The sequence below is a fragment of the Rhipicephalus sanguineus genome, unplaced genomic scaffold (genome assembly GCF_013339695.2).
Source record: "Rhipicephalus sanguineus isolate Rsan-2018 unplaced genomic scaffold, BIME_Rsan_1.4 Seq773, whole genome shotgun sequence".
Classification (NCBI taxonomy): domain Eukaryota; kingdom Metazoa; phylum Arthropoda; class Arachnida; order Ixodida; family Ixodidae; genus Rhipicephalus; species Rhipicephalus sanguineus.
The window spans coordinates 53,479-65,497 of NW_023615957.1; the positions used below are offsets into that span (position 1 = coordinate 53,479).

The 12,019-nt window shown below is 46.9% G+C and overlaps 1 protein-coding gene across 1 annotated transcript in view; it reads left to right on the forward strand.

Moving 5' to 3' along the window:
* Positions 1-810: 810 nt before the first annotated feature.
* LOC119378304 (uncharacterized) overlaps positions 811-12,019 on the forward strand; it is a 31,784-nt gene continuing 20,575 nt past the window's right edge. The window contains exons 1-3 of the mRNA XM_049411738.1: positions 811-816; positions 1,564-1,704; positions 4,277-4,431. Coding sequence (XP_049267695.1) covers positions 811-816; positions 1,564-1,704; positions 4,277-4,431 — 302 coding nt within the window. The remainder of the gene's footprint in view (positions 817-1,563; positions 1,705-4,276; positions 4,432-12,019) is intronic.

A 12,019-nucleotide genomic window follows, 5' to 3' on the forward strand; every position in this document is an offset into this window, starting at 1 on the left:
CTTTGTAGCAAACGCTGCGACCTCTTGAATGCATAATTCTCAGCCGGGGCCTTACACAAGCCATGACGGCTGATAATTACATGCAGCAAGCTATCAAGATGTCATTATTGTGCATTACTTCAGCATAGGAATGACGATGACATCATTACACGAAAGCATATCATACAGGAGTTGTGCACACAAAAGTGAGTGATTCGTGTCGCAATTTATCTAAACATTCATCGTTTTTTTTGTATTCCGATTCTTTGAAGCATTTCTAAATATCGAATACTTTATTTTCCACCATACTATTTCAAATTTCCTATTTACTTACTGATAATCTGCCTTTTTGGAATATTATTTTCTTGCGGCCCAAAAATCACGCGGTAGCTAATTGTCATGGGCGCACTGCCAGAAATAAATTTTCTAATTCAAGCGAAGATTTTTAATCGCGTATTCATGTTACTTACTATCACATAACAACAAGCCCCACCTGCCACGCGGGTGAATTTTATTCTTAATTCAATTAGTGCGTAGCCTCTCAAATGGTCTTTACGGCTGGACCCAATGGACTTCAAAGATTCTTCTAGACTGAACCGTTGAGAAAGGAAGGAAAACATTGGGAAAAAAGCAGGGATGTTAACCAAGTTAGAATGACCGGTATGCTACCCTACGCCAGAGAAAGAGATTGACCATCGATAAAGAAGTACAAAGGGCTCATAACGTACTCCATGTTCCTATCAACATTTGCTCTGGCGGCCAATAGCTCTTGAAAAAGAAAATGACTGACCAAAAACGTTTTCTGACGCTATCCATTTACTGGAACATAAAATGGAGGTACTATAAGAGTCTCCAAGAAGTGACCTAGACGAATTCTGAACCCACGTGACGGTACAAATAAATATGCGAAGAAGATTCACGACAATTCCGTTCTCAGGCTTTAATATGCGAACAGGACATCCAAGGTCAAATGCTAAGTGCTCTCAGTGCCTATGATTTGTACACTTGTGAAATAAGCACATTAAAATACAACGTGTCATCTAAATATAAAATGCAGAAAGCAACCGCCGCAAGCGGAGAAACCACAAAGGCTGGTGTCACCGGAACACCAGCCTTTTAATTGTGGGATTTCGCGTCATGAAACTGCACAATCTTTCACTCAATAGTGGCGCTGTCGTGGGAGAGGGCTTTTGTTTAATTTTGACGGACTGGAATTTTTAACTGGCACCCGACGTGGGAGTCGCCTGCTGTGTGCTGACGCGCGCCTTGCAGGACCATAATAAAGTTTTTTCCACTAACCAACCAACCCCATAGATGGTACGCGAGAGTGTCCACGTGACAACCACATCGAAGGTGGAACCGAAGCAGCAACGTTTCGCTCAGCAGCCGATTATTATAGCGATAGTCACTTCCACGGCGGAGAGAGTATCCGCTTCAATATGACTATACATAAATGTGACTTCTTGCTGACGCCCCGCACATTAAAATAATTCTCTACCCGAAAGGCCAAACTTGCAAATCTCATTTTCACTCCCTTTTGCCAATGCAGCTCCACGATGGAAGTCGAGGTCAAGCTAACCGCAGTCCAGGAGCGGACAAGGCAAGCCGCAAGAAGCGACCCACAGAAAGACCAGCCGCAAGTCCAACGTGGCAGCTACAGAAGAACACCGCGACGAGGCGACTCCGCCACGTAGCGACCAGACGCCTGATTCCCAGAGTAGCAGGGTAATATATATGCCTTTGCATGCCTAGACAGCACGTGCCTCTTGAAGGTTGCATCTTTGTTTCATTCATCCTGCAGGTTCTAATTTGTGGACACATAGGGTCCACAAATTCTCTAGACGTACGAGAAGCGTCATTTGTATGCCCTTATGTAGAAAAACTAGCTCACGAAGAATTAGTGCAGCGTTCAAATAACATCGGCTGATGTACTTGTGTGCAAGTCGGTTCAATGAAATATTGTATTTGTAACTTTCTGAGCGGTACGAATAGCTCGCTACAAATATGTGCACTGAGATAACGCGGACTAGAATTTGCATATTTATTGTGTAATGTGCGCAGGTTGAAGATTCACTTGTAAATTTATTGCCAAGATACAATACAACGAGACCACATAATCAACAATTGTTAGGAATACGATTTCGTTTCCAGGACACCCGTAGGAAGGGGTAGGGGCGAGATATAAGTCCTTCTGCGATTAGTAGATATTTCATGTGGAGGCAAGAATCGCGCACTGAGGTAAAATATTACCGTGACATATAAGAGGCAGTTACTGTTGTAGACCTATTGGTACGCGAAAATTCCGTATAAGCAGACAACGGAAGCACGTTTGCGACGCTCAAACTATCGCTGCAAAAGAAGAGGTGATACATTAGCTGTGAAACATTTCAGGTGACCATGTGGTTTACGCTATAGGTCTTGAAAAATTACGCGTGTTGTAGCACTTAAGACGACAAATGATCTAAAGGTACGCAGTGCAACCCCTTGAACCGGATGCGACGCGACCGTAGAACGTGACGTCCTCGACTCAGAATGGAACGCCGCAGACTTAGCGCCATGTTTGTACGATGCACTTTTTAGCACAATGGTGTAAAGCGTTCTAATGCGAAAGTTTGTTATATTCCTGCTTGTTCGCAGCATTCCTAGGGCCGTTCGTTACTTGAGTACACCCTAGTAATTTCAACGCGATAGCGTGAATGAGCCCGTGTCGCAGAAATTCCAGGGCCGGCGGCGTTGGCTGTAAGCGAAAAAATTACAGAGGATGCTTAGAACTTTCTACAAATGTGAAGGCGAGAGGCTAGTTGGACTCATAGCGATGTGGAGTGAACCTCTGAGCCCACGCGGCGACGTATAGACATCGTTCAATGCAGTTTTCGAAATGCAAAAGCAGTGCAAGAACCCGCAACCGCGAGAGGAGAAGCAGCCAAGTCGGGCCCTGCCCCGACGAGAAGCTAACGCGACTCTTGCATGTCCCCCATTCTAGACCACGCATGCTTAGCGGGGCCGTCGCCGCAGGGCAACACACTCTATTTTGCGCAGGGTCGGTGTCGAGCACGCCACTCAACCTTCTTCGCGCAACTACTGCGCTGCTACTTATGCGAACGCCACACAGACGAAGTGGACGAAGTAGACGCGCAGCCGCTGCGCTCACTTTTTTACGACCATGCGTTTCGGGCCTCATGCGACCTTGAAACATATATTTAAGGCTTCCTGTTGTCAACCGCGGTAATATTCTACATATAGTGCCCTTATGTATAACTATAGAGGCCGGATTTTTAGGCAATAAAAAAGCGCGTCTAAGGCCTCAACATCGTGAATATAGACACAATAAATTTTTACATAAATGCAAACTTCAAATGAAGACGTTCGCGACCTGCATCTACAACAGGAAAACAAGAAATGTTATTGTTTATGACCACGAAGGCGCCAACGTTGAACATAGCCGTGTAATTGTCCTTCGACCCGCACGGTGCGCAGAACACAGTCTCTCCGTTTATTTTGTATCACGGTGAGTCAAGTGTTCACTGTTGAATCAACACACTCCTGAGGGTCTTTCTTTCCGGCACGACTGAGAATGGCAGAACAGGAGCTGATAGCCAGACTGCTCAAATTTTAGACCAGAAGGGAGGGACGCCTCCTACTAGCCGGGTCAAATCACGTATAGAGCCAATTTCTCCCTGGCGGTGAAAACCTTAAAATATAAGTAACAAACAAAACAGACGTCGCGTGCATATCACATTTTTCTTTATTCTTCTGCTCTTCATCTCCCTTCCTTCGACGGCTCTCTGCGGTTTCGCATTCGCCAACCGCTCGCGCCATGTCGGCGCGGCAGCGTACGCTGGCCGGCGCGTCCCAATACTGCTGGTAGCTGCTGTTTTCCAGGAGTTGGTTGAAATAGAGGACCAAGCTGAACTCCATCGAGTTTTCAACAGTTAATGTTGTCCGGTAACATGAATAATGATCTCAAAGTGCACCCAAAAGCGAAACGAGTGTTCATATAGGCATGATTTTGAAAATAGGCATTCAGAGGCATTTGTAGGCGTCTAGACAGAAACGCCAAAATAGGCATTTAAAAGCACTATAAAAACACCACACAAGTCCTTCTCAACCTGTAAGTCATTCTCATGTCGAAGTGGGGCGACAGGAGCGCAAGGAACAAAATAGGCATTGCCTAAAATCCGGTCTCTATCTATATAACAGAACAAACGAGGTTGTGTTTCATATGTAGAAGTTGGAGACACAAACGTGCCAACCATTTTTGGGCGAAAGTAAACCAATCCTCCTCGCGCCTTCACAGGGCAAGCAGCATGGCGACAGCGTAGCTCCGTTACAGCCACCACGGAACAAGGCAGCCTCGCTGATGCAACAGCACCGGTCCGTGTGGCGGAACGAGTTCCAGAAACTGCACGACGCCGAGGAGAGGCTCAAGAACGACATCGTCGACAAGCTCAGGTACAGGCATGATACCCATCTTAATGCTCAGCAGTGCAGCGTGGGGAAAGACAGGGCACGAGGACACGAAGATGGCGATAGGCGCGAACTGCCATCTGAATTTTTGTTATCTGACATACGAGTTTATACACGAACACATAAGGCAATGCGAAATGCGACAGAAAAAAAAAAGAACTACATACCAATGCCGCACACTGTTCGTGCTAGCATTGTCTAGAATGGACAACACCATGTTCGAAATGGCTTATTTATAAATAAGCCTCTTTCAAGGGCCACGTCGGCTATCTGGACGACGCACGCGCAGTCATGGTAAGCTTGAAGCCTGCGTTCAGATAAGGCTCCTATTGTCCAACGAAGGCGTGTTTTCTTTCCATAAAGTCAACTCCAAGGCTTTGTATCTTTCATTCACTACTGTGATAACATAGCATTGGCCGCTCTACTCGAATGCCTATATACAGCTTGCAAGTACGGGCCCAGGCCCGCACTTGCAACCCCGAGCCCAGCACGGGCTCGACGGAAAACGCTTCGGACGGCCCGGCCGGCCCCCGGGCTGGGCCGCGGGCCGGTCCCGGGCTTTCGGGTCGGCCCGGGCCCGTGCAGTGCACTAGATCGGCCCACCTTTGGCCGAATGACGATGTCATGATGACGTCCCAAATTTTGGCGATCTGTCACGTCATGCGGCGACGTCATCACGTGATGAATATTTTTTGCATCGCTCGTGTTGACGCCGCCGACGCGGAACGCCGACGGTCAATTTTCGGCGTGAACCCGAGTGATGCGAAAAAACATCATCGCGTGATGGCGTCACCATATGACGTCATCATGAAGTCATATCGTCAAAATTTGTGACGTCACTTTGACGTCATATAATGTGACGTCTCATGATGACGTCTTCACATCGCTTCGTCGAAGATGAGCCGATCACGCAGGCAGTGGAAAACCACGTTAGGTGCAGAAAGCTTTCGGAGGCAGCGGGGCGAGGGGGGGTGATTAGTATACTGACGGAGAAGAAGAAGAAGTTAGCTTTCGCCCTCCAGTTGTCTTAGGCCCCTGCGAGTTCCGCCACAGTGCAGGAAATAAATTGCCCGGCACTGTGGCAATAAAGACTTAACAGGAATCGTTGAGGTTTTACGTCCCAAAACCACGATATGATTGAGCCACACCGTATGGAGGGCTCCGGAAATTTCGATTATCTGCTTTTCTTTAACGTGCACTTAAATCTAAGTACACGTGCCTCTAGCATTTCGCCTCCATTGAAATCCTACCGTCGTGGCCGGGATTCGATCCTGAGACCTTCGATCCTGCGACCTTCGGTTCAGCAGTTGAGCACAGTAACCACTAGACCACCGCGGCGCGAAATGAAGACATATAGAGCCGCGTAGCACCACACCATCGTACCGGACACGTGAACGAGAAGCCAAGAATGTCGTCACAGTGCACGGAAGGTGTTCAAGTTCAATTGGACCTTGAGCTTACGCCGACGGGATCGTTGCCCAGGTTGACCGAGGCCTCATGGGCCGCGTGTGGGCTGCTGGCGAGGACGGTTCAACTCACCAGTATGAGCACACGAGTTCATGATGGCGATTGCGGAAGAAGTCCAGGATAGGGCACGCGGCTTTGAGAGAAAGGTGGACCATATTCCCTGCGCTCTCTTGCGACTGCACGACATCCCGATACAGTTCCTCATCGTAGGCTTAGTGACAGAAGCTTCTACTTCTTTTCACCATAGCAGCCTAGATATTGCGCATTACTAGATGGGAAGTTCAGGTAGCTTTTTCCAAACCACAGTGTGGACACGAAAGTTATAATACGTATGTATATATTTCATATTTAAACTTATACGAGTTGAAAGCTTCAGGTAGATCTTGAGCATGCGGAAATTGATGCTGTAAATCATACAGCAAGGAGCTTGCTCGGAGCTTAAGTTTGAGCGAAGTGTCACGACGCTGATCGGCAAGTCCGTTGTGTTCTCGTGAGTTGGGATTTTCAGTGGTCCTAAGCGTACGACGGGTATCCGAAATTGTTAATTTTAATAAAGAAGTCGTAGATGCATTTACATAAAACTTTTTGTGCATAATCCCTGTCATTGTCATGCATGCTTGTGCAAACATCATATCTTTGCCTCAAGTAGTTCTTTTTCCACATGCTGTAGATGACATCAGCCTGCACGAACGAGAAGTTGAAGCGCGAAGTGTTATAAAGTTCCTCCATTTGAAGACGCCAGATCTACGACAAAACGAAAGCTGTCTATGGGGATGAAAGCCCATCATATGAGATGGTTGTGAGGTGGAAGAGGAACTTTCAAAGTGGTCACGCGTCCCTGACAGACACGAGTGGGTAGACCCTCAATCAAGGGTGATCTTGCCATGGTAAAGAAAGTGGAGGCCGTTATCCTCGACGGCAGAATACCGATCATGGAAATAGTGATGGCGGAGACTGGACTAAGTTAAGAAATTGCGTGGAGGATCATTGGTGGGGAACTGCACGTTAATATGGTGTCTGCATGCTGAGTACCTCGCGCGTTGGCACCTCTTAGATTATTACACTAGTCATCACCCGCGACACTGCAAACAAGGGATATTTGTAGGACAGGCGAGGCGTATAAGAAGGATCTGTAGCGACGATAGCGACTACGTTCACTACTTAAGCAACCTAAAGGAAACATTAGTTAAAAGAAATTAGCCGCAAGATGCTCTAAACAAGGTCTACAACGAAGCATGTCAACTAGATAGGAAATCATCACTAGCCCAAAGGGCCCCCGTAGAACAGCCCAACCAGCCGCCAGCATTTAAACCAAATACTCAAATGAGCTACCAAACATAAATGTCATCCTCCGTAAGTATTACCCAATACTGGCAAGCAACGAGCGCAACGAACGGAAAGTTAATTTACAGCAAGACACACGGTATGCACTGTCGATGAACTGGCAAGCGGTCAAGCGCGTCGGCTTTTATGCAGGTGCTATCGAACTTTTATGCAGGTGCGGCGTTATCTCTCGACAAAGCTGGAACATTCGCGTGCGGTGCGCAATCTTAACAAAACGATCTACTACAATCGCGAAGCTTCTCGAACACTGCTTCGCGGACAGCGCCGAGCGTTGATAACCGTCCTTGCTGGTCAAATCTGAATACAAGAAGTGGCGTGGCAATATGGCCGCGGCGTTTGTGTCATTTTCCGATGCGACAGTTGCGACTGCCTGCTTAGCAGTTCACCTTCGCTTAAGCGCAATATTTATTGTATGCAAGCTCCATAACAGCACAAATTTTGGTGAAAAAAATTACACCAACGAACCTAAAGTTACTTCAACAGTAACAGTCGAAGCAAAAATAAAAGAAAAGTCCACTTCCAGCAAAAGAGTAGTTTCTTAACTTTTGAAATAATATGACATGTGACTGCTTTGATTGAGAGGTAGTGTCCTTCACGAGTCTGTTCCACGCTCTGCAAAGACAAGAGGCAACGCCGGGATGACGGCTGCACTCAACCAGTGAAATCGGGGAAATTATGAATGCCACTAGATCTTCGACGCGGCTGTTGAAAATTTGAAGCTGCAGCAGTACAACGAAAGAGAATGAACTTCCAGGAAAATCTGCTTGGAGGGAATATTTTACAGCAGAGCTGCTACGGCCTCGGTTTGCCGTGTGTCGAATATGGAAAGTTGTCGTCATCATGAACCGGAACGCGCTCTCTTCGTGCTCTTCTTCATCGCCTTCCTCTTCCGCGTCTGCTTCACTCGCAGAACACGTGCGCCGATTTGTCCGGCGTAGGATGCAACTCTAATGGGCGAGAGAAGAGTATAGAGAGAGAGAGAAAGAGAGATAGAGAGAATAAAGATACAGAAAGAGCGAAATTCTTGGCGAGGCGGGACTCGAACTCGCGTCCCGACGTTCCGACGGCGAGCGTCGTAATCACTCGGCTATCCATGCACATTAGCAGAGCATAGCATAGCCTTGTATAGTATAGTATAGCAAGAGGATAAGAAAGGGAAGTAAGGGTTAGGAGAACAGATCTGAGGGTGAGAGGAGGAAAATGAGGATGGGAGAACTACTACACAGAGAGAGAGAGTAATAATGATGTAGAAAGAGAGACAGAGAAATAGATAGAATGAAAGGGATGAAAGAGTGAAAAGAAGGCGAGGAACGATTACAGAGAGAGAAAGAAAAGTAAGGCATCGAAAGAAAGAGAAGAAAGGGAAACGAGGAAGCATATAGACATATACAGAAATAGATAGAAAGACACAGACTCAAAAACAAAAAAAAATTTTAAAAAGAGAGCATGTATAGCCATTTATAGTACAGTATAGCAAGGGGTGGCAAAGAGACAGGTGAGAGGGTAACCACTTAGCCAAGCCAGGGCCAGCTAGGTGCCCACCAGCTCTACTGTTACCCAGCCTTGCACAAGCGGCGCTATTTTATTTTATTTTACTTCCCAACGTGAATGGTTTATCACGTAACTAGTATGAGGGCTTTGTGTAGCGCTACTGCCCCATGCCCCTATACCTGCGTTTTCAAAATGTATTTGCTGTCATGTGATTTACTGACGTGTAAACGTCAAGTAACAACGAATTACGTGCAGCCGAACAAGCATGCCGCAGTGTTGCTGGTCACGCGACCTGAGCTTGCGCTCGCCAGGTTCTTGGCTGGTTGACGCCCCATTCCGTGATGCTCGCCCCTGACGTCCCCCCATCGTTCCTTGACATTTATACGTCCATCAATTACGTTATAATGGTTTTACCTGCATGATGCAGAAGGCCATTATAAGATGCAATAGAAATTTTCTGAAGATCTGTTCTTCATAACAACGCAATATAATGAGCAATTATGTATAAAACTTCTCCACCCCATGGAGTTCTATGGGCGAGAATAAGGCACATAATCCCAATGGGCCATCGCTACTGTCGACAGCACCATCGCCTACTGCCAAGTCACCAACTGAATTGGGTCTATGTCATGTTGTGTATCTGTGCGTGTACAAAAAATGACGCCTCTATGTTAAAACTACAGATGAGCCAGCCAGAACTATTAGCCAGCCCTCTATTATTCCTGTTTGCAGAAATAGAGCTAAAATGTGTGTTATACCCTAGCGCGCCCGCGTCACGGCGTCTCAGTGCCCGCGCGCCACAGGTGATGGAATGTCCTACAATGAATATCGACCCAGGAACTGCTAAAATAAGCATTGAAAGTTTTATAAGAGCACAGTTTGCGTGGGTTAAACATGAGCGAGGCACACCGTTTGTTGAGGTTGGCAATCCTAATGTATACATCACACAATCAGCAAGTGCAAACAACGTGCCTCAACCACCCTCGGCAATCAACGAAATAGTTCAGGCATTTGTGGTCATGGTTCTCTAACGCCAATTGTGATTTCGATGTTGCATTCGTTCCTTACAACAATGACATAAACGTTACTTATGAACTACGATGACTCCACATGCCATAGTCTTGCATTGCTCGACGCCGCAGCAGAATGCTGTGCCTAATATTCACATCACCGCACTGTAGCGTGCTTTTCTCTTTGGATAATACTTACGTCTGTATTATGACATGAGTTCCGGTGTTATGACGGCCCATAAGATAATCGTTTTGGACATCACAGTGTAGTGGACGTGCCTGGTGAGCCCACGATATCCACACTATTCAGTTTACGCAAAAGCGTCGATACACCTCGTAATGCTTGGCTCAAAGCCAAATAATGCGACATGAGGCGGCTCCTCAATGATTCCTTAGCATGACATGAATTACCGCGAAGCGTGGTATCTGCCGGAATTTTCTGTGTTATTTTTGTTCTTTTGCAGTACGGCGAGTGAATGGTTTGGTCAAGTCAGCTGCGAATTCAAGTATAATACAAAATTACACAACGAACTGACACAAAAGATAGAGACCTCAAACAACACACGCTAAATAAAACGATAAAAGAACTGTTATTAAGTTCTAATAACATCTGGAGGTTCACGCACCAAAACCACGATATAATTATGAGGCACGCCACAGTGGAGTGCTCCGAAAATTTCGACCATCTGGTGCTCTTTAACGTGCACTGACGTCACACAGCGTCTATGGCATTTCGCCTCCATCGAAACGCGACCGCCGCGGCCGGGATCGAACCCACGCGTTTCGGGTCGGCAGCCGAGCACCGTAACCACTATACCACCGCGGCGGATACCTCTTATACGAAGTATCCTTATCATTGCTTCTAAGATAACAGCTTAGTTACAACTGCCGCATTATGTTTTGTTTTTCCTCAATTTTAGCACGTTGCGGCAATAAAGACGTATAGAGCCGCGGTAGCACCACGTCATCGTACCGTCACAATGTACGGAAGGTGTTCAAGTTCAAGACTGTTCATTCGGCCTTGAGCTTACACCGACGGGATCGCTGCCCAGGTTGATCGATGTCTTTCACGTGGCCGTGTGTGAAAGCTGGTAGCGTGTACGGTTCAACTCACCCAGTGGGAGCACACGCGTCGATGACTGGCGGACGGCAGAAGAAGTCCACAGGACAGGGTTGCGGATTCGAGAAAACAGGTGGGCCATGGTATATGCCCTGGCTTTCTTGTGACTGCACGACATCCCGATGCAGTGCATTATTTAATTTATTTATTAAGGCGAAAAACTGAAATGCCTCACCGAACGCGGAGATTGACCGGCGACCCTCGACGGCGTCCACACGAGTCATGCAAAATGTCATCATCACGTGATGAAAATAAAAAAAAAACTCGTAGGGCTTTTATTCAGTCTACTCGAAGTCAAAATCCATCTTCTACTTTGTTTTATGAATTCATCTATTGAACCTCCCGCCACCCCCTCCGACAGCTTTCTGCAACTAACGTGATTTGCACTGCCTCCAAGATCGGAGGCATTGTAAGCTTTCTGCACCACATCTGGTTTCGCCATGCCTCCGTGATCGGCTACCTTGACCAAGCGACGGTGTCATGATGACGTCCCAAATTTTGGAGATTTTTGACGTCAAGTAGTGACGTCATCACGTGATGATTATTTTTTGCATCCCTCGTGTTGACGCCGGTCAATTTTCGGCGTCACACGAGTGATGCGAAAATCATCATCGCGTGATGGCGTCACCATAATACGTCATCATGAAGTCATGTCGTCAAAATTTGTGACGTCACTTTGACGTCATATAACGTGACGTCTCATGAAGACGTATTCACTTCGTCAAAGATGGGCCGATCACGCAGGCAGTGCTAAACCACGTTAGGTGCAGAAAGCTTTCGGAGGCGGCGGGGGAGGGGGGATCAGTACATTGACTGAGAAGAAGAAGTTAGCTTTGCCCTCGAGTCGTCTTGGGCCCCTGTGAGTTCTGCCACGTGCCAGGAAATGAATTTCCCGGCACTGTGGCAATAAAGACATAACAGGAATCGTTGAGGTTTTACGTCCCAAACCACGATATCATTAAGGCACACCGTAGTGGAGGGCACCGGAAATTTCGATTATCTGCTTTTCTTTAACGCACACTTAAATCTAAGTACACGTGCCTCTACCGTTTCACCTCCATTGAAATCCTACCGTCGTTGCCGGGATTCGATCCTGCGACCTTCGGTTCAGCAGTTGAGCACAGTAATCACTAGACCACCG